Below are 27,989 nucleotides of genomic sequence, written 5' to 3'. Positions count from 1 at the left end.
TTCTACCCTGTGCTGTGAGAGTGATGTAAAGGCCTCTATCAAAAGTTTCTTTAATAACTAACTATCACTCTTGATTATGTCATTAAAAATAATTTTATATTTGTAAGCAAAGTTCTTTACGTTTTCTCTCATCAGCTTGGCACTTCTGCTGCTCAGCTCTTCAGCGAAATTCAAGTAGGGTGCTGAACAGACACAGGCAGACAGTTTTCCTTAGTCATCCTCTGATCAAAGATGAGAGCAACTATTCCACTGTATTTGTTTAATTTTGCTATGTGATATGTGAACATTTTACTATATTACAGCAGGTAATGAAATCCTTAGATTTGAACTAATTTCTGATTCTTTGTGAAACACTTGGTATCATAAAGATTTTTAGATCATAGAGCTAAAAGGAGTTTGAATCTTGATTTGTGAATCTGCCTGTGGTCCTGGTGAATAGCTGACAGCTGACTGAAATAATGAGTGACCCTGCGAAGAATGTTATTGTCTCCACCAGACTTTTTCTTTTCTGTGTTCACACAGTGGACCAGCAGAGCTGCATCAGTGAGTCTGCCTCATCACGAGCACTGGCAGCACCACACAACCCGAGTGTCAACAGCTGCTCTAATAATGCAGCAACTGCAAATCTGTCTCAACTACTGAGGAGCAGCTCAGACGACCCTAGACTCAGCAACACAGAGCAATCTGCAGCAACTCACACCCAGACTGTTGAATCTACCAGAGCAAAATATCTGAATGGTCTGACATGCATCCATAGGGAACAGGTAAACTGAAAATAATCTTTTTAAATGAACATACCTTTGCAAACTTTAGTGTTTACACCAAAACATTTTCCACCCTCTTTCTTTCATCCTGTCCCACATTCACATCTCTTACTTTCATTTCTACACTGATGCACTCCACCCTCTTTCTCCTCTTCCTCACAGTCTACCTCTATTTCCTTTACCTGCCCAGTCTCCACCCTCTTACCTGTCTCCTTGCTTTCTTTCTATCCATGTTTGAAGAAAGAGTGTTGAGACACATTCAACCCTGTGGTATGCATGGCTGGTATGGCCCTGTACACATCATCTCTCCCACACACAATCAATCATTTCAACACACGTACATGGATATGCACTTAGTTACAGGAAAAAGAAAGTGAACTCTTGGAATTACTTGCACCATGACACACAAATGCTTTCTTTTTCTTGCCAATATTAAATACATAATTCCAACATTCAAAGTCTACAGTGGAAAAAAGCATGTGAACCTCCAGGCTAATAACAACAAAATCCAATTGGAGTCAGGATGTAGAATAGAGGAGAGTCCAATAAATGGAACAAAATTATAATTATGTATTAGACAGAATTTCAAAACACAATTCAAATATTTTGAACATGCTATTCATGAGGAGAATTTACCAATGTCAAGAGTTCAGTGCACAGTCACACAATCGGTCTATAAATGGAGACAAATTAGTTCTGAGCCTACTCTCCCTTGAAGTAAAAGTCTAGCTAAGATCACTCCAAAGGCAAAACACAGAATGCTCAATGAGAAAGAAAACAGCTAAAAGCATCACTGGAAATCATTAGAGCTGGTGAACTTCTCTGTTCATTAGTCTACAGTATGCAAATCATATAATAGCAAGGGCCATGAAACAGTTGAACAAGGAAGACTGGTATAAAAAGCACAAAGGGTTCACATATTCTTTTTACCATACCTTTACCATTGTATGTATATGCACTTTGAGAAAACACACAGAATGATAAATACATTTGCACAGTTGCAGCACCAACACATGCATCTCTGCCACTTTGCAATGTCTTACAGAAACATAGACACACACATAATACTATTCACAACAGTCAGTATTTCCATTCTCAAACTTTCCCTTCACTATCAGTCCTCCCTCTTATCATCCATCATAGTTTTTCCACCACTTCAGTGTACAGCAGTATCTCTCCTTTCTCAGGCTTCATCTGGATGACGTCCAAACCCCAGAGCAGCCTTACGCACTTCTCTCATCATCCGACTATTTGTTATATATGTTATAAAAATGTCTATCAAACCAATAGAAAGTAATTATTTAAGAAATGTTTTTATGCAAATATTTCAAAGTGTAGTGGTTGGAGCTTTTTTTAATGTGAATATTTCCTGGTTTTCGTCATAAATATTTTTGGCTTACAAACTGTTGGTTGGGAAAAACAAGGCATTTAGGGTTTTCCTATTGTCTAATCCAAAAACTGTCACACTTGCTGTTTAGATATACTTGACCTCCTTCCATTTAGCTTTACCATTATATTAACTTTATCTGCTGCTCATCTGAATATTTAATTCATTTGTGTAATTTTCGAAGAATGTAATGCTAAATGTATATATACACACATCTCCACTTTAGAAATAAGGAGAGTATTTTTGTTAATCTTACTTAATTTACTATAAATGTTCAACATCCTGGACAGAAAGGTTAGAGAGCATCTGTTCATTCATGAAGCTTTGTCACTTCTCCAGTGGAGGGCGCTACTGTCTTGGTAGTGTTGTGCTTCTGGATTCATTCTCACTCTGTGGTCACAGCTGTTTAATTAGATTGTCAGTCACTCTGCCTAGTTGTCAATTTGTCCAAAGAGCATTAGTCTACCATCTCACTACCTGCACATCTGTTTGGTTTTCTGTCTTCCTCTTTTGTTATTCTGACTAAATCTAACTGTATGTGCCCATCAGTCCATCCATCCATCTCTCTCCTGCGGTCTGTCCCCACACATGGTCACTCCCTCTGTCTGTCTCTCTGGCAGGAATGAGAGGAATCTGCAGCACAAGCACCAGCAGCTGGCAGGGGGGCTGATGCCCCATGATGCACTGCATGGGACATGCTGTGTGCCACTCGCCCCAGATTTAGGCTTTTATTGTGTCAGAAGCTCAACAGTCATTCTCACATTTACCATCACATATCTTTTCTGCACAGCAGAGAGGCTGGCATGCAAGAATGGGATTGACAATGACAGGCACATTAGTCTCCAGAGTGAATTTAGGGGAGGTGGGCAGAGACTGACAAACGGCCAAATGATATTGACATGCCACCTAGAGATGTGTAGTTTGTTACACATGTAGAAAGCACTAACCAATGTGTAGGTGCGCTTTAAATATACTTTAAACATCCCAACTAGAAAGTGGATAGAAAGTGCTACAGTAGAATAGCTGTGCAGTGTTTAAGGTCACAGAAAAGCACTCAGCCACAGAAAAACTGGACATAACACACAGACACATGTTGTACATGTAATACGTTGGGCACCAGCTGACCTGCTAACAGCGGCTTTTAGCACAGAAATCACTCTGAGATGTGAGGTGCTTACAGCACAGCTGTCTAGTGAACAAAACTTCGTATTGGTTTGACAGAGAGCACATTTGTGTGTAACAGTAATAGTGTAGCAGTGGTAGGAACTACAGAAAAGACAGCACAGCACAGTTTCTGGATAGCTAGATACAGTCACAAACGTAATTTTGAAATTTCCTTCTCATGTACTCACGTTTTAAGTGTGCCAGACGTCATGAGCTCAGTGACCAGAACAATACATTTCTTCCCTTTACATGGTGCCTCCCAGGAGTCATAGAAGCGGACAATGTTAGGATGCTGGAGACCCTTCAACATCCCAGCCTCCTCTTTAAAGCGCTGACGCTCCGACTTGGACAGTTTACGATCCTATACACAGGACAGAGGAGGAAGATTAGTCATAGATCCACAAACTCTTTTCAACTGAGGGAGGAAGTATTTACCTACAAACAGGGCAAATTAACAGTGCAACACCATTACAGTGAATGTGGTTACGATCAAAACAAGCAGGGAGAGATTTGGAGAGGTGGAGATGAAATTGAATTAACAGACAAATACAAGGATCTGCAGAAGTGGGAGAGAGAAAGAGATGAAATACTGTGAAACAATGATGGTACTGTCAACAAAGGATAGGAAACATGTTATGAGTCTAACACATACACACATTCACAGAAATCTGAGAGCAGGTACTTTCAGAAAACGTTGCCATATTGCATTAAAATACAGCTTTAGAGAGGGACCCGGATGAAACAGACAGTCCTTTCATCTCAACTCAAAGAAGCCACAAACATCCATTAGAGTGAGTCTGAGGCCCTATTTTGATCTCTCTTCTTTTTATCTATACAGTAGATGCTTGGTTTCTTTGTCTGGCGCTTGGTGACAAACTGTATTAAAAAGGGATTTGTACATGATTTACCCTGTCCTGTGGTCTGCATCGCTCTTAACTCACGAGGAGTGAAGACAGTCATGTTTCTCTTCTGTTACAAAGAGACCTCACTAGACTACTAGTGTTTACTATACAGAAAATAGGTGAATCAGACACAGCTGTGAAGCCACCAGGATGGGTGACATGTAATCTCCTCCTATCCCACCTCCCTCCACATGAACGAGGACATGATCCCCCACTACTAAATCCTGCACATTGTTTAATGGAACAATTACACACATACCCACACGTTATAGCCTCCATTAGACTCCTTACCACTTTGTCCTGCTTTTTACTTTTTGGTTCTGTCATAAATTACAGGTTTTCTCACACCAAGCTTAAACTAAGTCTTTATTAGAGGTGGCTGTAGCCACCCACTGAGAGTTTGACCCAAACAAGCTAAGAAAAGCAACTTACAGTCGACACTCTTCTATCCTTCCTAGAGGAGTCCTTCACACATACACACACAGTTTAATGGGCATTCCAGCTCTGCCACTGAAACCTCAATAAACACAGATGCAAAGGGCAGTGTGGGCGGGATGGATCTTGTAAATATATGTGTGAGTGAATTCACACATGAACATGTGCGTGTTAAAGCTAAAGTCACGTATTCATCCGTCTCTTATGCTGTACATGTGTTGGCACATTATCTAAGGGAAGAAAAGTTTACATGATTCATTTTCGTTGTGACACAGGCATCACTTCTATTTAAACATCTGTGGCAATTTAAAAAGGTGTATTTTACAATATATAATGAGAATGTGGGCTAGATCAGCATGTGTGTATATGCTTATTTGCACAATAATGTTTCTAGTGTCTTCACCAGCTCTGTGTCTAACCATAGCTGACACATTTAGCACATCACTATCCCCAAAATAAACAAAATCAGAGCTGCATGACAACGATAAAATAAGGTGACAAAACCTCAATACATGGGAGGATTTAAAGCTAAATATGGTTCTAACTTCCTCTGTGACTCTTAATTATTAAGTTGCTCATGCTAAATCATACAGTATTCACAGCTACACAACATACTGTACAAGTTGAAAACAACTCGTGTGAAGTATGGTTCCATTTAATCTGGAACAAACAGCGGTTGTTTCATCAGGAGTGAGCGTTTTAGAGGATGAAATTACTGGTCTGCAAACAAAAAACGAAAAGAGTAGCAGCATGGTCATGAAGGCTGTGTTTGGGATAAAGTATAGGTGACAGAAAAACTCAAAAACGGTGAGTAAGGAGCTTCAGGAAATGTCCCTTTTAAATTTGTTTTAATTCATTTAAAGAAGCAACAGTGACACGATTATCTGTTGGAGATTAGACATCTACTCTCAGCAACATTAGCAGGATTATCACCATGGCAACCATTTTTAAAACGAGATCCAATAAGGGGCACCTTTACTCCAATCATCATCAGCTTGGCCCTTTCTTTCAATAAATCATCTTTCTGGCACATGGTAAATATTGTGAATCAGTGTTATTTTATGTCCTTTTTCATACGTGGATATGACTTCAACTAAAATAAAAGCAAATGCATCCAGCATTACTGCCACCAAGCATCCTAGTGCCTACCATCCACAACAAAGCAAATTCAAACTCATTTAAACAATTTTAAACCATCCTGGTGAGTTACTTCTGATCTTAGGACAGTTTGTGAGGTAATGATCTCATCTGGTCATATTGTATAACCTAGAGCCTCATCTTTAGCATATGACTCACACACACAGCAAAGTGAGAGAGCCTGGAAGCTTCGGTGTGTTTCTCAGTGCATTAATGTGTGTAGGGTTTGTGTAAGAGTGTGTGTGTGTGTGTGTGTGTGTGTGTGTGTGTGTGTGTGTGTGTGTGTGTGTTAGAGCTCATAACTGCTTATCCCTTCATTTTACAGCAACCTCTTCACTGACGATGGCCCATTAGCAACACCCATAGATAGATATCAGTGTATGCTTCAAACCCTTACTCTCCTTCTTCCTGACTGCTCCCCACCCTCAAACACACACATTATGATCATGTGACCGTGTGGTCACATGACAACAGCTGTAGTCCAGCTAACTGACTGGAAGCTACCGTTCCACTTCTCAGCAGCACTTAGAGGAGACCCTGACCATCGAAATCATTGTTCCCTCAGGGTACTGGGAGATGACTTCTTCCTCTCTCACTCTCTTTATTTCTCTCTTGCTTTCACTGTGACTGTGTGTGTGTGTGTGTGTGTGTGTGTGTGTGTGTGTGTGTCTCCACAGACGTGAGCAGACAGAAAGTCTAAGGGGGGGCTTGCCAATCCATTATTAATGTTTCCTTCTTCATTGTTGTTTATAAATGGATACACATCTCTAACACATGTGCTTGGTGAGAGACAGGGAACACAGATCTGAAGGTGATGTGTAAATACAGTACAATAAAAATGCTGTCAGTATGTGACTCTGTAAGGAGTTGATCTGATTAGCTATATGAAAATATGTCTTCTTGTTATGATTGTTTTCTTCTCGTCTTTCCTTCACTCTTTCTTTCTATCCCTTCTTGTCTGCTCCAAGCGACAGAACATCACAAGACTCGAGTTTGTCAGATTCATAAATACTCTCTCACTCTCTTAGACACTCACTCTTACCCCAAGTAAAAGACGCCTATGCACTTTAATCTGCAGCTTCTTATCTTCTTATACAACACTCTCAGACATAATCTTGACATAAGGACTCAGAATTTAAGCCCTGTATTGTTTTCTCTCCATCTTCCTTTTGTCTTTCTGAGCACTTCAAAGAAGCATCTATGCTTCCCGATCAAAGGTCTAATTCAATCTGTCCCACTGCTCTTCTGTTATAGCCAACGCAGGACACGCAAACACACAGTATATACATGCAGCCAAATGCAACCAGGCAGCCACATAGTCGGGCAGAAACAGAATCAGCAGTGTTAAAGCATTCTGTGGCTTCCTGCAGAGAGACTGAAAGCTGATACCCTACGATCAACTCATCCAGTCTGGACAGCCCATTGCGCTTTAACACTCTGATCATCTGCTCCGGTCTTCTCTGGTCTGTTGCACCCCGGCAAGTGAGCAACACTCACAGCACCAGATGGACAGAAGTTGCACCAGATGACGGCAGAAAATTTAGCCACGGCACACTGGCACTTAAGCATATTGATAAATGATAATACCATTAGGCATGGTTTTTAACGTTTCTGGGTACCAAACTTACAAGATGGTATACTGGAAACAGTGGAAGCTTAAATGTAGAAAGAATAATTATAAATACTATGATTTATTTTCTTATGTTTTCCCTTAAATAATAGAATAGTCATTTAATTTGTTTACATTAGGAATGAAAAATCATAAGAGACAGGAGGAAAATAAACCTCTGTGTAACTCAGTGGTTAGTAAAGTCTCAAATCAACAACACCTTTTACTATTTCACCAGCCAAGCTGCTTTTTAGGACAGAGTAGGACCTGTTACCTGGGTCTGTTAGACTTTATGATCTAACAGACAGGTATTTATTAGGGGTGGAATACCAGGAATTGAGAGCTGGGTATTTTCTGGGGATGCTCACTGAAGTCAGTTCCTGTTTCACAGCAGGAACACCTGTAGCATCCCAGAACTGGCAACATGTGTGTGCTTGTGTGTGCATGAATCAGGAAACTGAACAATATAGGTACTGAAACTAATGCACCTTTTCACCAACTCTCACACGTCCATGCAACCGTCACTGACATTACAGTAGTCAGACCACTGACTTCATGACAGGTATCTAACTGGAACTACTTTTCACCCGAATCTGTTGCTCCTGATTACATCTCCTGCTAAAATAACACGTCAAATGTGGCAGAAACATTTCAACATATGCTCACCTCCATGTCAAGACAAATGGGTAAAGCGTGTACAAAAGAATTACAACTAAATACAAGTGAAATGATATTTCTAAAATGTATCATGACATAATATTTTTGTCTCAGAATCCTAATTCCAGCAGCCTTTTGCCATACTGCCAACTCTTTTTGGAAGCCTAAGTGATTCATAAACTTTTCATCCCAGTTCCTGCAGAATGTGTCTTTGACCCAATTAGACTTTCCATCAACCTCTGCGTCCTGACCCAAATTTTGAAAAAACATGCTGGTAGATAGGGGCTCCTGGTGAGGTGGTGTGTGCACATACTTCTGTGTATCTGCAAGAGGATAAAAAGACCCAGTGTGCTTCAGTAGTGTATCTTTTAGCTCCCCACACATTCCTACAAAGAGCCTCAAACCCCCTACTGTGGACACACACACACACACTTAATAAGCATGTACACAAAAAGACACACATGCACATTTCACTTGCACACACAAACCAAAACCTCTCCAAGACCTTTACCACACCTTGTTATGGTTAGTCAGCATATGAGAGGAGAGGGAGAGAGAGAGAGAGGGGGGGGGGCACATCTGTTATCAATAAAGGTGACTGACGAGTGGGTGAATATGTTCTAGTAAAAGTCAGACGAAGAGACAAAGAGTGATGGAGACGAATCTCATCACAGGCAATTTAGGACAGAGCATCCAAGAACTACAAAACACACACCATCAGTGTTAACCTGTTTGTACCCTCCTCACATATCCCCAACGTGTTTCTCCATTTCACTTTACAGCTGCCTCCTTCAATCTGTTTCTGCACCACCTTCCTCACTCCCTCCCTCTTTTCCTTCTGTTAAGGTGGTTTTTGGTTTCTCATCAATCACCACCCTACATATTGCAGTAACCAGGGACATGTGCCTGTGTCCATGTGTGTATATTGTAACTTGAGATACTGACAATGGTATTTCTTACCTTAAGTCTTTGGCTATATGGTTATTGGTAATATATTATTTATATGGCTAACAACATTTAGTTTGAACAGTAAAAGGAGCTGTGTTTTCTAGAACGTGTGATCAGGTATCTAACTTCTATACATTCATATTGTTTTTTCCTTTTGTGTGATTTGCAGACACGGACAGCACAAATATTTATCAGCATGGGTCCCATTACCAGCCCAGTTTGTGTCTGCGTAAACATGTTGTGTATTTGTGTGTTAACAATAGGTGCTGTCTCTGCCTGCAACTCATTGTGCACACTATTGTTTCATCTCTCTGTGCCTGGCTGTACAAACACACACACACACACACACACACACACCATGTGCCAGTGCAGTCATTACCCCCTGCTCTGCTGGTCACGCCTCATCTCCCCCCTCCTCTTTCCCGTCTCCTCAAAGCTCTGGTCTCATCTCCCTTTCTCCCTTAATCTTTTTCCACTCCCATCCTCCTGTATCATTTCCTACTCTCCACTCACTTCTTTCCTTTTTTCCCCATTCACGGGATTCCCCTAAAATACAAACAGGATGCTTTGCACATATGACCTTCCTCCCACATCAGACCCTACAGTTCGGCCAATTCATGCAGCTGTCTTGATCCAAGGGCAATGAGAGGACATCTGAAGGTAATATGTGCAGTGTTAATCCTTAACTACAGTGGTAATTCTTAAAAGAACAACATGCAGGGCACAAGAGATCACATTATACCTGGAATAATCCCATATTGGGAGCCAATAAATAAAAATGTTAACACGCTGTGCTTCCAAAGGTCCTAATTGATCAAATCATAAAATTTTACATTTGTACGTTACCTTTACATTTATATTAGCTTAAAACATGTCTGTGGAATCGTGACCTTTAAGTTTACAGGATGCAGTCTCTCATTCCACAGCTAATAATCTAATACAGGTCTAATGCCCTAATCCTGAATCAGCTGAGCAAATCACTTTTAATACCTGGGACTCTAATAACACTCTACTCATTAATTGTGGTTTTGATTGGTGAAATGATTAGCAACAAACAATGCCCTCCTTTGTCGCTTCTACAGGAAAAAACAAAGAAATCACATGAAATAAATAAACCCTGAAAGTTTTACAGTCACAAGGTTAACACTGGTTACATTGGAAGATTTAGTTTTTGCGTCAGCTTCCATATTACATTAGTATCACTGGATGGTTATTAGGAGGAACCTTAATAGAAGTAAAATGAAGTCATGTTGCTGCTTATTTCAAACATATGTGTGGGGAAAAAAGTGTCACATAGTGAATTAGCATTGTGTGTCTGTCTTCTGTGTGATTGATCAGGCAGTAAATCAGTCTTTGAACTATAACCACATAAGATTGATTTGAAACACAGTACATTAGAATGTAATGACTATCATATATCAGTAATCCTGTCTCCTTTATATGGACCAAAACGTCTTTGAACATTTTAAGGATTTGACCCTTTTCACTGAACAAGGCCACACCATGCTGCTGCTCCTGCATTCAACAGTATATGTGTGCTTCAGACATTTTGTGTGTGCGTCAGAATACACTACTACAATTCCTGAGCCACTCTGCACAGTCTCTTACAGAAATCCATATACCATAAGAGAATCATCATTAAAATCCCACTGAAGCATACTAAAATACTATCAGAAGCCACCGCAGCAGTTCATTACCCACAAATGCTATATATCTACAGTATGTCTGAGAGTTGTCAGAGTTTGTGGTGTGTGTTTCTGTGCACATGTCTCCCTGGATTCCACAGGGTGTTAATGACGTCTTATCGCGGGGTCCGGACACTGTTGCAGTAACCGATGATATAACAAAGGGTTAGAGAGCGGACGGGGGCTGTCCCAGATAAAATTATTACAAAGACTATCCCTTTACACTCCTTCAAAACTAGGCCTCGACTATTAACGCCCAAGTTGAACAACTCAGGTTTCACATTAAAGAGCACCAACAGCCAGAGGCAGCCGGCCAGTTTCAGTAAGAAGTTACACAAAGTGTAGTGAAAAGGCTTCTTCAACTATTTTAATCACATTGTTCAGTCCACACACTTTTGTTAATTATCATACTTCATTATACATTTTGGGAGATTTTGTAAAGGGTTCATTCAGACTACATGTTGCCACAAACTTGCCCCCAGACATATTGCTTTTTAGCTTTTTTTAACCGAGAACACACACCGTTTTTAGGTCACAGGCAGAGGAGTAAAAGCAAGCAATTAAAACGGCGTGTTGCATATTTAAAACACTCAACATTTATGCTCTGTCAGCCTAACAACCACTTTAATGAGAGTAGCCAACTGTCTGTTTACATGCACACTGTGTAGCTTTGGCACACACATGCACATACTGGTATTTTAGAATACTACACCCTGTCAGGGATGTGTGTGTGTTTTGGTGCCTTCATGCTGTAGTGCCATTTCTAACCCCCCTGCAAGCACTTAAGGTATCAACATACTCACAACTCTCATCTATACAATAAATATAAAGTATATAGTTCCTCTTAAGAGAAAAGGAGAGTGGGGGGAAAAGTAACAAGACAGAGGGAGAAAGGGAGGTGAATAGAAAATGGAGGTTAAACGAAGAGCGAGAAAGAACAAACATCAAACTTATAGGCTGCTAAATCTTTTTGCCCTCTCTGTCTTTCACACTATCTCTCTCTGCCCTTTTCCTCTCCTTGTCGTGGCCTATATTTCCTCAGCAGCCGGTTAGTTGAGATGAAGAAGGGAACTGATTTAGGTTCCAGTTCTGACAGGGTAACCAGAGAAGTTAAACAGATACACGCTGCTGACGGAGCCATGAGCTAGAGACTCAAGTAATCTCCGACTGACAACTGGACAAGCTCCAGAAACGTCCAGAAGCCAGTCTAGCGCACATGTGCATGTATGCTGTGTGCATGTTTGTGTGTTTTTCTGTGGGTCTCTCTATGGCTGACTTTGGTTTTGTTACATGCAGGTTTTAGGGTTAATTTGTTCCAGATGAGAGTCCTTCACTGCCAAAGTGCACACTGTTACAAGACATTAGCCTAGTTTTCCTAAACTTTTATCTATGTTGCACTCTTTCAGACACACACACATGCATGAACGACCTGAAGCAGAGAATTTTTAAACATACTGGTTATCATTTGTACATTTATACATATCCCCATGGACACAGTAAACACACACCAACACTAAAATGGATAGAGAAACTTTGCTTTCTTTCATTTTACTCACATAATAAATGCACCAATGATTATATTGTATATGAGGGCAATGCAGACACTGTTCATATGTGTGACCAACAGGAATAGGAAAGCAAAAAAATAAAAACTAAACAAGTAAAATAAAAGAGCAGAAGTGAGGTTAGAGGAAGAGGAAGCAGGTATATTTGTCTGTCTTTCCTGTTGGAACAGTACACAATGCACCGCTGTTCCATAAAATACTTCTCCCAGCTAACAGGCAAAGTAATATCCTTTTAAATAATATTTCACAGAAAAACCAAGAAGTCTAGACAAGATAACAGCTTCCTAGACAGCAGAAGATTTACTGTAGAAGGAGACAAGCATAAAGGAGAAAACACGAGAAAAGAGGACGAGAGAAAAGACAAGGGAGGCAGAAATAGAGGTTGGATTATATGACACAGTGATGCAATAACTGTGAGAACATCATGAGCACACACACACAAATACGCATGGTGTAGGGTTACTGCAGAGGTGCCTGCCTGTCTCAGTAATGCCTTGCTGAGAGACAGAGATGTCAATGTCACAAGGACTGAGTCAGTCTAACACTTGCATCAACCAGAACCAGCCTTTGTCAAAGAAAATCACTGCTTCAAGTATGCTGGGCCGAACAGGAGTGATGATGCTGGATGACACCCAGTTATACCAGTGCACATTTTGTTTTTGCTGAACTGAAGTTGTTCCATGAGCGCTCACTGAGTAGATGAGTAAGACAACGGAGGAAGGGATGGATAAACGGGAGTCAAGAAGAGGTAGGGATGGAGTGGGGTTTAGGACAAGCAGGAAGAAAGTAAACGAAATGGGGAATCTAATAAAGTAAAAATAGGTAGGGATGAGTGGAGGAGGACAGATGTGAGCAGAAAGGAGATGAGGAAGGGAAGGTCAGAGCAAAGCAGGAGAGCAGCAGATGTTAATGACTGAGCAGGAGTAGGGAGAAGGAGCACTTCAAAAAAGGAGGTAGGAGAGGACGAGATTTGAGGCGGAGAGGGCTGAAAGAGGGAGAGATGACAGGAGGTGGGACAGTGCACATAATGAGCTGTCAATTGAGACAAAAGCAGAATTGTATAACTTCATAATGAGTCTCATTCTCAGGAAAGATAAGTGTAATAATGACAACAAGGCCCCTAATGAGACTACTACACCAATTCACACAATGTTAACAACCTTTTCCCAAGCAAACTATTATACCAAGATAACCACGAGCCCTGATTAAAACTTTTAACAAAGACATTTTTAAGAAGGAGAAAGTTAAAGGTTTATTCACAAAGTGACAGTCAAAATCGTTTGTTCTTACTTTTGTTCAGACTACGCCAGGCTAACATTGTTTGAAACATAAAAGGCACAAAATTAACTTCTATTTCTAAGTCACAGACATTTATCCTTATTAAAAAAGGTGCTGATTTCTTCTATCATCCACCCAGAGCAACTACTCAAACTATTACCTAAAGTATGTTAAAGAAACTTTATTTAATGAAAGTATATAACCTATTTTGGGTCGTGACCCAGAGGTTAAGAAACAAGTGAGGTTGTTATTTCACCTTCCTCGGCTTCAGTGTAATGGTTGGCAGACACATATTTCAACACCGTACTGTACAGCTCTCCCATCTCTCAAAGGAAACACAGAAATTCATCACAAAATACATCTGGCTACACTTAGCTTTACAAAGTGTGTACGATAATTAAGCTCCTGTCACTGTCACACACATGCACACGCACACAAATTACATACAGTGTACAAAGCCAGGAGTGAATGCACATACGTGTGAACTGTAACAAACAGTTACAGTTGCCTGTAACCTATTTTACACCTGAATGTGGTACAATATAAAAGATGTCCAGCTTGCTTTCTCTGACAACAATGAGCGATGACAATATGATTTCCAAGCCCGGGTTAACAATTGGTGCTTAAAATATCCACACAATGAAGTATAAGATGACATAAGCATCATCAACGAAGAAAGAGGCGCTGGATCTGGCACAAGTGCTGCTGCCTTCTTCTCATATGACCTGTCTGAAGGTAAAACAAGCAGTATGAGCATTCATTGGTTTCAACTTCTACAAATGAGCACATGATGAGCTACCACAACGGCCTTAACTAACTGTGGCAGTGTAGTCATATTGAAAAACACATACAGGCTATACACTGTAAATATACAGTATACAGCATGAAGACACACAGTGCAAGCTCAGGTACACACATATAAAGAGCCGAGGATGCACTGCTCTTGCTAGACAGATGAATACATTGTTGATACGGAAGCTTCATGACCGGCTGCATGTTCCAACAGGCACATACACTATGAGGCGACTGGCAGCAACTCAGATTCATTCAGGTGCAAAGCCCAAGAGAGGAGACAGAAGTGAGTGTGCTATGATGTGATCCACCAGAACTACAACTTCAAAAGGCTTCCCACACCTGTTCACACTGAGCGCAGTGCCAACACATACAGCACCAGAGTATGAATGTTGTGGTTGGAAGTCCAGGGTAAATCATTAATTTCTCTGATACAAATCTGAAAAAACACACACACACTCTTTGCTATTTTCTGACGCAGTTACTTTACTGGCAGTTATGAAAACATTGTGCCAGCACAGGAGGGTAGCATCTGCAACTCACAACTGGGTTTCACCTCAACAGGCACTCACTGTATCATGCGCAGAAGGAATCAAACTTAAAGCACGGCCTACTTTCCCCTTTAAATCCCCACTCTCTGACCTCGCACCGGGGTAGGTTTTGTCCATTTCCAGATCAGGAAATGTTGCACATTTCAAAATGCAGAACAATTTTAAAATAAAGTTAATGATATTTTTACTTTTTAAAGACTTGTGTTTGTAACCACGGGAGGAATCAAACTAAAGCTGCCAACCTCAACTTCCTGATCCAGAAACAACAGTCTCACATGGTAATATTGGACTGGATTGCATTTCACACTGCTGCTACTGTGACTGTGCAGGAAACTGTCATTATCTAAATTTGTATCAATAAACAACTCTAGCATGAAGATACATGACTGACTATACGCGGGCTAGCTGCCAGTAACTGTCATGTGGTGCTCTCACGATGACAACCAGGGGTGAAGCTACAGGTTCCCTTAAAAATTTGTATATTATGGATGGTGTGTGTATTAGATTAGCTTAGAGTATATCATGCCAACTTTAAAGGAAAAGGAAACTAACAGGCTGATACAAAAGATGAGAAAGAGATAGAGGAAGGCTTGCAACACTTCTAAAAAATTGGTAAAACAAACTCAGTTGCAGAATGCAAATTCACCCGTGCCTTCATGTTTTCTTATTGAAAACCAAAGCATCTGCCCCATCAGTTCACCATGAGGCCAAACAGCGATAAAGAAGAGTGATGAGGCAACACACACACACATATAAACACACACACACACACACACACACACACACACACACACACACACACACACACACAGTGAGAAGTTAGCACTTCATGTCATGTGTTAGGTCAGTTATCTTTTTCTCATCGCAGTCTGTTCCTCTATGTGTCTCCACCAATAGACCCTTTCACTGACTCGACTGCTGACCTTAAACATGACTCAATGAAACATGCTCCACTGGTGCTTTAGCCATGTTGTAGTACGTTTGGTAGCATTCTCAATCACTGTCATTTCATAACAACTACATGTATGTGCCAGGAGCATGTGTATCTACATCCTTTTGTATCTGGAGTCATCTGTATATCTTCTATCATGGCAATTTACTACAGTTCATTTCTGCAGTAAATGCTCCATGAAGTCAAGTCAAGTCAAGTCAATACAAACCAACTTCAATAAATTCTCACCTTTTAACCACAATTATGACTCAAATACAATATGTATTACATACAAAAACAAAAACAACAAATAATTCACACAAATGCAACAACTGGCACCAGTACACAACATGTTGCCAATAACAAAAACTGAACCTTTCCGTTACACTGTTACAGCTGATGGTGAAAGATGTGACCTCAAATTTGGTTTTGTGTGAGATCTTGGTCCGAGTGTGTTTTTTGGTCACTGAAGTAGGACAAATAAACTTCAGCTTAGCTTTAGTTTCACTGACAGAAATGCCTCTACATGTCTATTTTAGTTTTGAAGATCAGTTTTTATACTTACTGCTTTGTGTTTCATTCATGCACTTTGCTTCCTTGTACAACAAACAGTTGGAGGTTATGGGATTTTAAAGGGAGAGTGCATGATAAATTGAGGCCATGGTTATTTTGTATTCAGGTAGTGAACTTACACAGACAGAGAGAGTTTAGTGGGGTGAAAGTAATTTCAGCATGATCCACATGCCTCCAAGAGCAGAGGAGAGCAGAGCAGAGAGGAGACTACTGAAGGTAAATAAAGAAGGCAGAGCTGAAAATATGAATCATGTGCTGCTGTTACTGTTGCTAACACCTCCAGCCCACGAGACTACTATTTATAGACAGAGAGGAAGAGCAAATAGATAGCAGCAAAGAAGACAAACAGCATAACACAGAGAGCAGACAGTAGAAAGAGTAGTAGGAATAGAAAGAACTGGTTAAAGGGAGACAGTAGAAGACAGGAGACAAGAGAGTGAAGAGAGAAATAAAGAGATGCGCAAATGACTGCGTGCCAGACTGAGAAAATACCAGGGTAAAACTGTGGTTGTCTGGAGGATGGATGGAATGACAAACCAAACATAAAAAAATTGGAAAGAACAATAACACAACAAGTGCAGAGGCAATGCGATGCATGTTAATGTTCCTGAGAACTGCGTGTAAATCCCCCTCAGACAGGTGTATGTACCTGTGTCATGGCTGAGTCAGTGGGAAAAGGCTGTCTGCCAGCTGAGATCATCACATTACAAGTTACAGAAGGTGTTTGTAGAAGTCAAGATTGAACCTGTCTGATTCAATCGAACATAAAACTGATGAAAGGAAATCTCCTCCTTTTAATTTAACACCCCTGCTTTTGCTCTGTGTAATTCTAACTATGCAATTATCTAGTCTTATTAACTTGGGTGTTAGGGTGAATTTAATTTTAACTTTCAATGTTTGACCTTTACTAACAACTTACAAGTCTGATTTAATGAATCTTGATTAAAATCATTCTGATTGTAAAAACATTATATAGTTTAGGACAGATATGAATAAATAATTCTTCCATGCACCTCACATTTATCAACACACCCCCACAAAGATATTTTCACACACCCATTCATGCTGCATTTGTTTTACACACCTCATAGCAGGCTCCCTAATAGTAAACAAGCCCAGCAACAGCATACCAAACCCCATTAACAAAAGCAGGCGTGTATATGTGCGTGTGTGTGTTTTCATACTTGTTATTATATAAAACATGGGACAAAATAAGAACGAGCAACCGTGGCTCATTTTGTTTTGTTAACAAGGCAGAAATACCTACTCACAGGACCTGTTTTGGTTGATGAGGAAAAGAATCTGCCTAAATAATAAAACATGTCTTTCATCAGAAGAAAAGAGGAAAGAAATTAAAGATGAGAGTCTTCATCCATAATAAAACTACACTGTGTGTACAACATATCTAAAAATCTTAGAAAATAAGCAAAACCTCAGACCACAGATAAGTTTGTCTGATAAAAATAATCGAATAATCACAGACGTGTTGGGACATCACGGGTTACAACAGAGTTTACGATCACAGTTTGGCTTGGGTGACAGCCATTTGCGTGGTGAACTGTTATGTGCCCATTCCCACTCACCAACAAACACACCGACAGACACTTTTGACTGTTGCCCAATATTTAACCAAACCGCACACATGGACTTCTCAGTAATCTGTGGCGAAACAGGGATGAGCCTGGTGTGTCCACATACTAGCACACATTCATTTTTCCACTATAGGAACAGTGTTACAGATACTCAAGACAGATTGACAGATGCAAAGAACATGGCATGTACACTTTTTAGTGCTAAATCACTCTAATGGGTCTATAATTGAGCTAGCGTCCGAAGCAGCACATCTTTCCATCTCTTGCTCATCTGCTCTCCATCCCTAGCCGCCCCCTTTTGCCCCTTCTGATTCTTCTTTTTGTTTTTTTTCTTCTTCTCATCCTCCCACTTTCCCGCTTCAAGCTAGTGAGCTGAAACAGAGATAATGTTTGGGCTAATTAAGGACATTCCCCAACACTGCAGTCAGCAGATTTGCTCTTTCGACAAAAAGGAAGCCGTCTAAAGAGTTTAGAGTTAAATCCTGCCTAAAATGTGCTGGAAAATACTTATTAGAAATGCCAAGAGCTCTTAGCCTTATCAGCTCACCATCCATCCCGAAACAAAGCCGTGCTCTGTTGTAATCACACACAAAGGTGAAATTAAACAACAAGTTATCTATGTAATGTTTCCATTACATGTTATTTTATTTATTTTTTGCAAATGCATATCAACATAATGCACAAATATTAACATACTACGAACAAAACAATTACAGCAAATGCAAAAGCTGCACCTCGTGTACACTGATGGACGGGGGTCAGCATGAGACACATTTAATGCTTAAAGTGAAAATATTCATTCATGCTTATGCAGAAATACATTTCTATAAGCCTGTCATGTTGTCAGCAGAGCAGATGTAGATATCTGGCTGTGCCATCAGTGCCCAGTAGGCTTAACAGTGGTAGCTAAAATGTAATGCCTTGTAACACTTACAAAAGCATAACCACAAACCGGAAGAGAAGCACATACCTACAGAACATCATTCACATCCTCATGAGGCCAAAAACATACAGTTAGAAATCCCTTTAGTCTTAAATTCAAAAATGTACTTTAGCTGAATATGGCAAATTGAATATATGTTGCAGAAAATCACTACAGGGTTAAATATGGTCACAACTCTGTGGTAATAAATCTCTCAGGGTAAAAAAAAAACAAAAAACCCAGTATAAGCATAAAACAAATCCAAGTAGATGCTGCACACAGGTAGCAGATACCTAGCGGCTGACCACAACATCTGAAATATGCTTCTTAACTTACAGAAATAGCACAGTGCAAAGTTTCTGTGTGCACATGCAGCAACCAGAGTACGGATGTGCTGTAGGCTGTGGTGTGGTTTGGTGCCACCTGCAATTTATGCTGCAACACTTAGGTGTTGGTGCTTTTACTTTTCACTATGTGCTGACGTGTAGAGCGCGTCTGCTTGTCTCTTGTTCTAGTACAGTACAAGAAAGTGTTTAAAGCGTCTGAAATCAAACACTTAAAGCAGTCGATACTGAACTGGTGCCACTGTCAAACTCAATCTTTTCTAAGGTCTTTAAAATACATGGAATCAGGATATTATATTGAAAAAACCGAAGGAACACCCTAACCTGTTCTTTTGCAAACATAGCCACATGGCTATGCATGCATGGCCACCCACACATCAAACATAATAACTGTGTACACACATGCAAAGGCTCAGTGAGGCAGTATCAATATGAAGGTAAACATATAATGACGTCTGGATCTTTCCAGTGTTTGGGTTTGGAGAGTATCCTCATATTAATTCACATGCTCTGTTTGTCCTTAGTTCGTGGAACTGAACTGGTTTGTTACAACTTACAATTTTAACTTAACATTTCAATTCATTCCTCTCCAAGTACAAACTACACTGCAGCACTAATATGGATGGCTGTGTGAGCTGCTCTGTACTATTCTGCAAAAGCCCCAGGGCTAGGGAGCATCTGGATATCGAATATACAATGGAGCAGACAATGCCTAAAGTACACAGGTTGAATGGGACTACCATCAGACCACAGGGGATCTACAGTCCATTACCTTCTAAAGCTCCCCATTAACTGTCCGTCTCACTCACTCTCCCTGTCTGTGTCACCCTCACTTACTCTCCACTGTCTGAAATGGCCTCTGTCGGCCTGTCTCTCTCTCTCCCCGACTGTCTGCATCTCTTTTTATCTCCCTCTCTCTGTCTGCCTACATTTATCTCTGTGAATATCACACTCTGATTCTGGGTTGTTTTTCATCAGTCCTTTCTGTCTCTCTCAATTGTCTGGGGCTCTTTCTGCCCTTGTCTCTGCCTTTATCTCTCACTCGTGTGCCACTTCTGCTCATGATTTATCTCTTTGCCTATTTTACTGTCTGTATTTCTCTGTGCCTTGTTCATTAACATTGTGATGCAGTTCCAGGCTGATATTTCTTTCTTTCTATATATGTGTCTGTGTCTCTATTACTGTCCACAAGTTGCTTTTTTATTACTCATTATTATTATTTTATTAGCAACTTTTAGATCCACTCTATGAAGGTATAATCAATATTCAAACTAGCACAGCTCTATCTGCATGACTATATTTTATTAATGCAACTCCATTACTATAATTTCGACACAAACACACATACAGGAGAACATTAAATATTGATGTATTAAGAATGGACACAGACTTTCATATAAGGCCAGCGAAACACACAGATGTAGGCCTATAAAAAGGGCCGGTCCCAGCCCAAACGGCCAAAATGATGTCTGTTTCTCCATTTCTTCTTCTCTCTCTGTCTCTCATTCTCACATCTTTCTACTTCGTCCACTTGCCTGAGCGCTGCCTTCTTCTCAGTGTAATTAAGCCAGAGTCAACAATAGGTTGACAGAGGTGAGCTGTTTATTACCCATAATGAATAGACAACGCAACACAAGCCACACACACACATGCACAGAAGGGAAGGACAAGAATAAACAAACAGACCTGACCTCTCCATCAACCCTTACTTTGTGTGTATGCATGCGTGTGTTGCCTTTTTGTGTGAGCAGGAAAGACTGTTGGTGCTGGTTTTGTGCATGTTGCAGCTTTAACAGCTGCAATGTTATTATTTTGGAAAATACTGCTTTCATAACATCATATTATTTCACAGCGGTGTGACCTCAGGAACATATGTTATCTCAATAAAATCCCATTTGAATGCCATCTCTTTGTAAAAAATGAACTTTGCCTTAAAAGGACACTGACCGGACACAGCATCTGTTGCCAGGACCCAACATTTGACCTTTTGATTCTGAGACAAATCCACTAGGCACTATTCCCACATCCTTCTTTATCTCAACACAGAAACTTAATTTCTCCCATAAATGCGCTACCACTTCAGGTGAACATAAAACCTGTTATCAGCTAAATGTGGCAAACACTGCGTCCAGAATCTCATCATCTGACTTCAACTTCTAACAACTTGCTTTATGGACCTCCACCCTCGACACAGACCTTGTGATAGAGGACAGCTATTGCATCCAATACAGAAATAAAGTGTTGCAGTGTTTTTCACAACATGAGGTACTTTGAAAGCAGAAAGTAACACTGAGAGTTACTGTTGGCAACTGTCTCATGATATATTTTATTGCACATTAAAATTATTTGTGGCAGATGATGATTGCAAATCACGCAGCTGTTCATCCTTGCACTCGACCAAAGCATTAAAAGGACAGAAGGGGCTTTCCCGTTCAGTTCAAGCAGTACCGAGCACTGCATACCATCCATGTGACTTAGCTATGTGGTGATTACATCATGCAGACTGTGGTTTATGAGAGATTGACTCCTAATCTGGTGGGGAGAACTTCCTACCTCACAGACCACAGATTGTGTGCTTGTGTGCGTTTATCCTGTTCCCATTGACTCAGCATTGTATCAGACTGACTCCCTCTCCAATAAGTGACCATGAAAGTAACCATTAGGATTAAAACATCTACTTTAACCAACTCTTGAGCAATCAAACGCTGGGGCATTCATGGAATTTGACACATACACAATCGCAATGTCAGCCATTGCAATCGTATAACTGCAACAGGCTGCAGTTTAATTAAATAACAATAAGCCTGTGTTAACATGACAAACCATTCTTCTTGTGCAGTTTGCTCATTATCTACGGCTTTAATAAAGAGACGATCAGTCAGTTTCTCTTTAGGCAGTGGAGGGATATGACCTGTGTAGCCTCATGACTTCCCAGTGTGTAGATGGATGTCAATGAGCAGACTGATGCTGATGCAACCCTTTTATTATTATTATTCTAATCAAATCAACTGTGGACATCTATACCATCTCAACTTGAGCACTTGACCTTCACCTTCGCTATAAAAGTGAAGGCAGGACACTCAACAGAACAGTACTGGAAAACTATTTTATCAGTAAAATATACAAAGTAAGGTGCAATTATTGTCCAGTGTTCACTTTTGAGTTCATCTTAATTATATATGATTTTCTACATTATATTTTAAGTGAGAAAGTGTATAAACCATACCCTGCATACACACAGACTCTGACAAACATACATCCACTTTGACACATGCAGCCACACACAGTCCCCACTCATTCTGCTCTAGTTATGGCTCAGCAGATGACACTCTGCTGCTTGGCTGCTATTTATAGAACAGAAAAAAAATGAGAGGGGAAAAAATCCCATCTCTTCTCTTTCTTTGCTCCCTCTCTCTGTCTGTTGGCTTCTCCTGTCCCAGGAGGCTTCACTTAAGGTCAGGGAGAATATGGACAGAGAGACACAGAACCAAAGAAGAAAAAAGGAAGAAGACAGAGCGAGACAGAAAGTGACAGAGGGTGCAACAAATACAAAAACAGACCTACAAATACATACTTTGTTCTCCGTCTCGCTGTTCTTCAATTCTATTTTGAGATGTAAATGAACCCACTAAACCCAAAACCATTTCAGTATTCCATTTTTGTTTTATCTTGAGCATCAGTTCACTTGAACTCTCAATATAGACTTAGCATTTAGACTGTTTGTGTGTTTGCTAATCTTTCAGATCACATGTCATCCGTCCTAACTGTCGTGTTCTGCACTTCACTTTTAAACTGTGTATTGTGGGTGGTTATAATTACAGAAATCAGTGATTTTGCAGTGAATAGATTCAAAAAATTCAAATTCAAAGATACAGTTAATTGATTGATGAACTCTACAAAGTGGCACAAAGAACTTGCAACATCGGATAAAGGCTTGAAATGCAAATAGGGGGCAGGGGGTAGACATTCAGGCTTGTAAGACATCCCACTACCCTATTTCTCAAAGGAATGACATCTTATCATTGGAATGTGGGGAATCTGGGAGGGATACATTGAAACCAGGGAGCTAACCCCTCCCCAAATACACACACACACACACACACACACACACACACACACACACACACACACACACACACACAGAACAAAAAGGGGAACAAAGAAACCAAGTGGAGCTACCTCACACATGCACACACACGTTCTGTAATAGATAAAGTAGCAACACACACATAAACACACACTCACTCAGCAGTATTGTCTGTGCAGCGTCAGCGTACAAAGTAAAAGCAGGTAAAACACACAGAGAAAGTAAAGACACACAAACGAACACATAGTGTTGTTGCACAGTCTACTTGTGTAGCACAAGTCACTTTACGCTGATTCAGATGGTTTAAAGACACTACATCTATCTGAGACCGGGGTCACACACCATTTTACACTGGAGGTTTCTCATCGTTTCTACCGTCACTGGCTGATCTGTTGTTATCGTACCACTAATCTGCGATTAAAGTGCCATCTTCTCGCTGTTTACTAGTCTGTTTAATGTAATGCAATTGTGATTAAAGTGTCAAGAGATCTAATGGAGATGCATGTTACTTCCTCAAATAGTCACTGTAAACAGCATTTGCAAAAGAAATCTAATGATCCTGATCTATGTCTCCACTATGCAACATCATTACTGCAGCTCAAGGAGCAAATCAGCAACAGCCCAGAAGTCAGCTCTAGGGTAGTGATGCAACTAAATGTATTAAAACCTGCACTTCTGCCTTTGCTTATGAATCTAACTCAGACACTCTTCAACATGCCCAGACTTTCTCCACCACTTAATCTGGTTATTTCCATTCTTCATTTAGTTTACTGGTAAAAAAATTTTATTTTCTTTTATTCTGGTGGTTATATAGATAATGTTCTGTCCTCATGTCCTATCAAAATGATAAATTTAAACTAGACACAGGCATTAAATTCAGATCTACCAGAGAAAATTGGTATCCTTGAGTACCCACTGCCATGCTAAATAACAGTTTCAAGCAAAACAGCAACAACATTTTAACTCTAATTTATCGTGTCGCAGGCTTTGCTTGCTGCCTTCACTGTAGTTTTAGTGTGTATGGGGAAAAAGAAGCTGACTGTCTGATCCCATATTTGTCATTTCGGGCTAAAAACAACGTGACCCAATCCGCTGCCTCTGATCTGCAGCTGTCAGCCAATCAAGGCTCTAAATTTCCAGGAAGTGATTAGTCTCACAATGTCAGTATTGTTTAGCAGCTTCCTGGCAAAAAAAAAAAAAAAACATATAAAGAGGAAAAACCATAACCCTCTTTTCACTAATCAGGCACACACTTACATCTAGCAAGCCTACTAAATCTAAGTTGCAGTTAAGTGATTGAAGCTTCCTTTAAGGACAATGCTGAACTTAAAGGTTCAAATACAGGCAGTGTTTTTCTACACACACACAAACACACTATACCGTGCTTTTGTGGCTATGTCACTCTCAGCAATGTTATGTGGAGCTGATTCGAGATGAAAATAATCTTCAAAGTGGAGATTACAAAGAGATGACTGATGATCATGATGGAATGAATGAGTAAGCAGCGGGGTACCGGGAATCGCACAGAAAGTTGCTCTTCCTTTTAAAGAATCTCAAGGAGGGATAACAACTAATGTCCATGGAGGAGAAAGAACATAATGAGAAGAGCAGGGATAGATGAAGGGGATAAAGGGAGGCAGAAGAATAGGAGAGTACGACTAGAGAAAGCAAAGCTGAGACAGGAAGAAAAAAAGTGAGAACATAGAGAAACATAGAGAGCCATTTCATCATGTCTCACTGTGCAAGTCATCCAACATCTGCCTGATGCACTCACTGTCCCCACCTTGCCTTGTAACACACACAAGCACACATCCTGTTTCCCATTAAGCCATGCTATAATTAATTATGTACACTTACCAATACTTACACACTTGCACATACTAACTCGGCATTTTCTAAAGCAGCTTTCAATCTCTCTCTGAGATCCTTTCATTTTCAGGATGACTTTATTTAGAAGACGCTTACAAAACACATTGGCACTGTCATTTTTATGACTTGCAAATAGACACACAACGTCTTTTTTTTTTTCTAAATAAACACAGCGTGAGAGGGAGAGGGAGAAAGCTCAGCAATCTTTTCACTGAGCATGCACACAGTCACACACATAGCTAAACTGTTATGCACACATACAGTATCTTAGGCCTCAAAGCTATCAAGAGAGATTTATATGTGGGTGAATAAATGCTTCACTCCCATGGGTGGAAGGTCTAGACTACATGTAGTATTTCGAACCATGTTTAAGTGACTCTGCACATAGGTTATTTTAAAATTGTGAGCTTGTTTTACACCTTTTATGCTTTTACTAGTCACTAGTCCAGTACTAAGACAATGTAAACTTCAGCCCTCCACTGAAACCGATTCTATTGAAATACTTCAAGACAGGGTGGCCTGACCTTGTTCAACATTAGAGGAAACTGCTGCCACACACACGCACGCACACACGCACACTACACGGAAGGAAGTATGGTGCTGGTTTGCAAATGAGTAAGCGTCTGCTTCTATGTGTCTCCTCCTTCATTGCTCACACCTGGTTAAAGACATATGACAGAGTGACAGAGCAAGAGAATGACAGTGTTTACATGCACTTAACCAGGTTACTCAGAAACCAGGCAATTTGGGTACCAGAAAACAAGTTTATATGCAGTTTAGAAATCTGGTTACTGTGAATCTGAATACAGTAGCTCAACAGACAAGTAATCAGATGTATCCTATTTTGGAAAACGTACTTTTTTGGGGGCACGACTCACAGATTTTAGCTGTACACTAACAGAAGACGCTTCTCGACTTCCCTGCACTTCCCAAAGGCCTATTGGAAACTTGGCTGTGCGTATAAATGGCAAATCCACATTCTTGGGGAGAAATCTAAAAGGGGAGATCAGGTTTCTCTAATCCTCTACCCCAATAACATAAACCAGGTTTCCCTGTTTGCGTGACATTTAAGGAATCAGCTTACTCGAGAAGGCTGACTGTAACCTGGTTACTTAACTGCATGTAAATGCACTAAAGGAAAACAAGAATGAGCAAGAATGGGTAATGCAGTGAGAGAATAAAAGATTTCTACCATTCACCATCCTCTGTCATCTTCAGATTATCCAAATTCAGGCCTGTATAATCATAGCCTCTGTTTAACATTTTCAGTTTTATTCCTCGTAAATCTCACTGACACTTTAAACTCTTCAACATTATCTTACCCACATAAGAGTGTGTGTGCGTCAGAGTTTGATCTGTTGGAATGCTATGAGTGTAAAACATTCAGCTATTAGGGGTAATTGCACAGTTTGACACAAGTCCTATGTCTCTGGACGCCCTTCATTCCTGTATTTGACATGGCAGGAAAGAAACTTGTTTGACCATGGCGACGGCTAGATTCCTACATTTCACCTGTTTCACAGACAGATTTATTGGGCAAGAACAACAGCTTTATGGGTGACATTATCATGATGATTGATAAGGAATTTACAAGCCATTTACCTACCTGGTGGTGCTTTTCCACCCTGACTGTGGTAGGAAGAGTGCTCAATCCAGTCAGAAATGGTCATTTGAAGTTCTTAAATTAGTTATTTACCACAAACCCATCTATCTGTCACTTTAAAGACACAGGAAATGGCCTGCAAGCTTAAGAAATGTTTCCTCTTCAACTTTTCTATAATTAAACAGCTGAGCTCATCTGCAGCAAAGCTCAGCCAAATGAATAAGTTAGCAATACCCAAAGCTATCTTCTGTTCGTGCACATACAACCAAACTCCTGCTGCATGCACATATGACCCGTTATACAGACATGCATTTACATTAGTGTAAGGGCTATTAAGGGAAAGAAACAGAAGAAATGATAGTCAGCATTTAAAACATTTAGAAGAAGAAGATGGTTAAGTTGCAAATACAGTTTCCATTCCTATTTCCATTGTGTGTATTTTGGATGGTGGCTAAGCAACTTCAGAATCAATGAGCAGTGAGCCCCAGCCTTTGCCGAAGCCTTGACACAGCTGCAGTTTGCTATTCTGTCAGGGAAATCTGAACCTCGGGAAAGTCTCACTGTCTCCCCTCAGCTCTCCTGCCCTAGACAATTGTGAGGATATTTATCTTTCAGTAAAATACTTCTACTCTTGTGTACGTGTATATACATATTATCATCTCCAGAATATTTACATGTGGCATATTATTAATTCGAACTGGACTCGAAGGTGAAGAATGGGTCAAATATAATTTTTGGTAAAACTTTTTTTGTTAAATCTAGCAGAAATGCATACAGACATTTATTTCTTAAGGCTAGGTCTTGTAATTTGCATGGAAATAAATAGAGGATCCACTGTTCAGTCAAACAGCCTTTAGGACAATAATATTTCTTAAACGCCTGATAGACTATCTTGATAAATAATATCCTCTTTCTTCCCATTAATACCCTCATGCTTCACCTCTTTGAAAAATTATCTCTTCTACTTCCTTATGTACTTTTATCAGCACCTGGATTAATTTCAGGCCAGTACCAGGCAACGTAGTGCTGCAATGCTAAATTTGGACACCGTGAGCCATTTATTGGCCTTCTTATAGACTAGGATTCAATTTGTTACACAGTGTGTTATGGTGATATAATTTAACACTCAACCAATGTGACTGATTGAATATGAAAAAACATTGATGTCTCAGAAGATGTGATGGATGTAAAACC

General features: G+C 40.1%; 1 protein-coding gene across 4 annotated transcripts in view; it reads right to left on the bottom strand.

The window, feature by feature from the left end:
- The window catches only part of wnk1b (WNK lysine deficient protein kinase 1b), a 77,627-nt gene that overhangs the window by 33,552 nt on the left and 16,086 nt on the right, over positions 1–27,989 (bottom strand). For all 4 annotated transcript variants that reach the window (XM_026361713.1, XM_026361715.1, XM_026361712.1 and 1 more), the window contains exon 3: positions 3,504–3,676. In XM_026361713.1, the coding sequence (XP_026217498.1) occupies positions 3,504–3,676 (173 nt within the window). The remainder of the gene's footprint in view (positions 1–3,503; positions 3,677–27,989) is intronic.

This window comes from Anabas testudineus, chromosome 23 (genome assembly GCF_900324465.2).
Source record: "Anabas testudineus chromosome 23, fAnaTes1.2, whole genome shotgun sequence".
Taxonomy (NCBI): Eukaryota; Metazoa; Chordata; class Actinopteri; order Anabantiformes; family Anabantidae; genus Anabas; species Anabas testudineus.
This window is presented reverse-complemented; position numbering and strand designations above follow the sequence as displayed.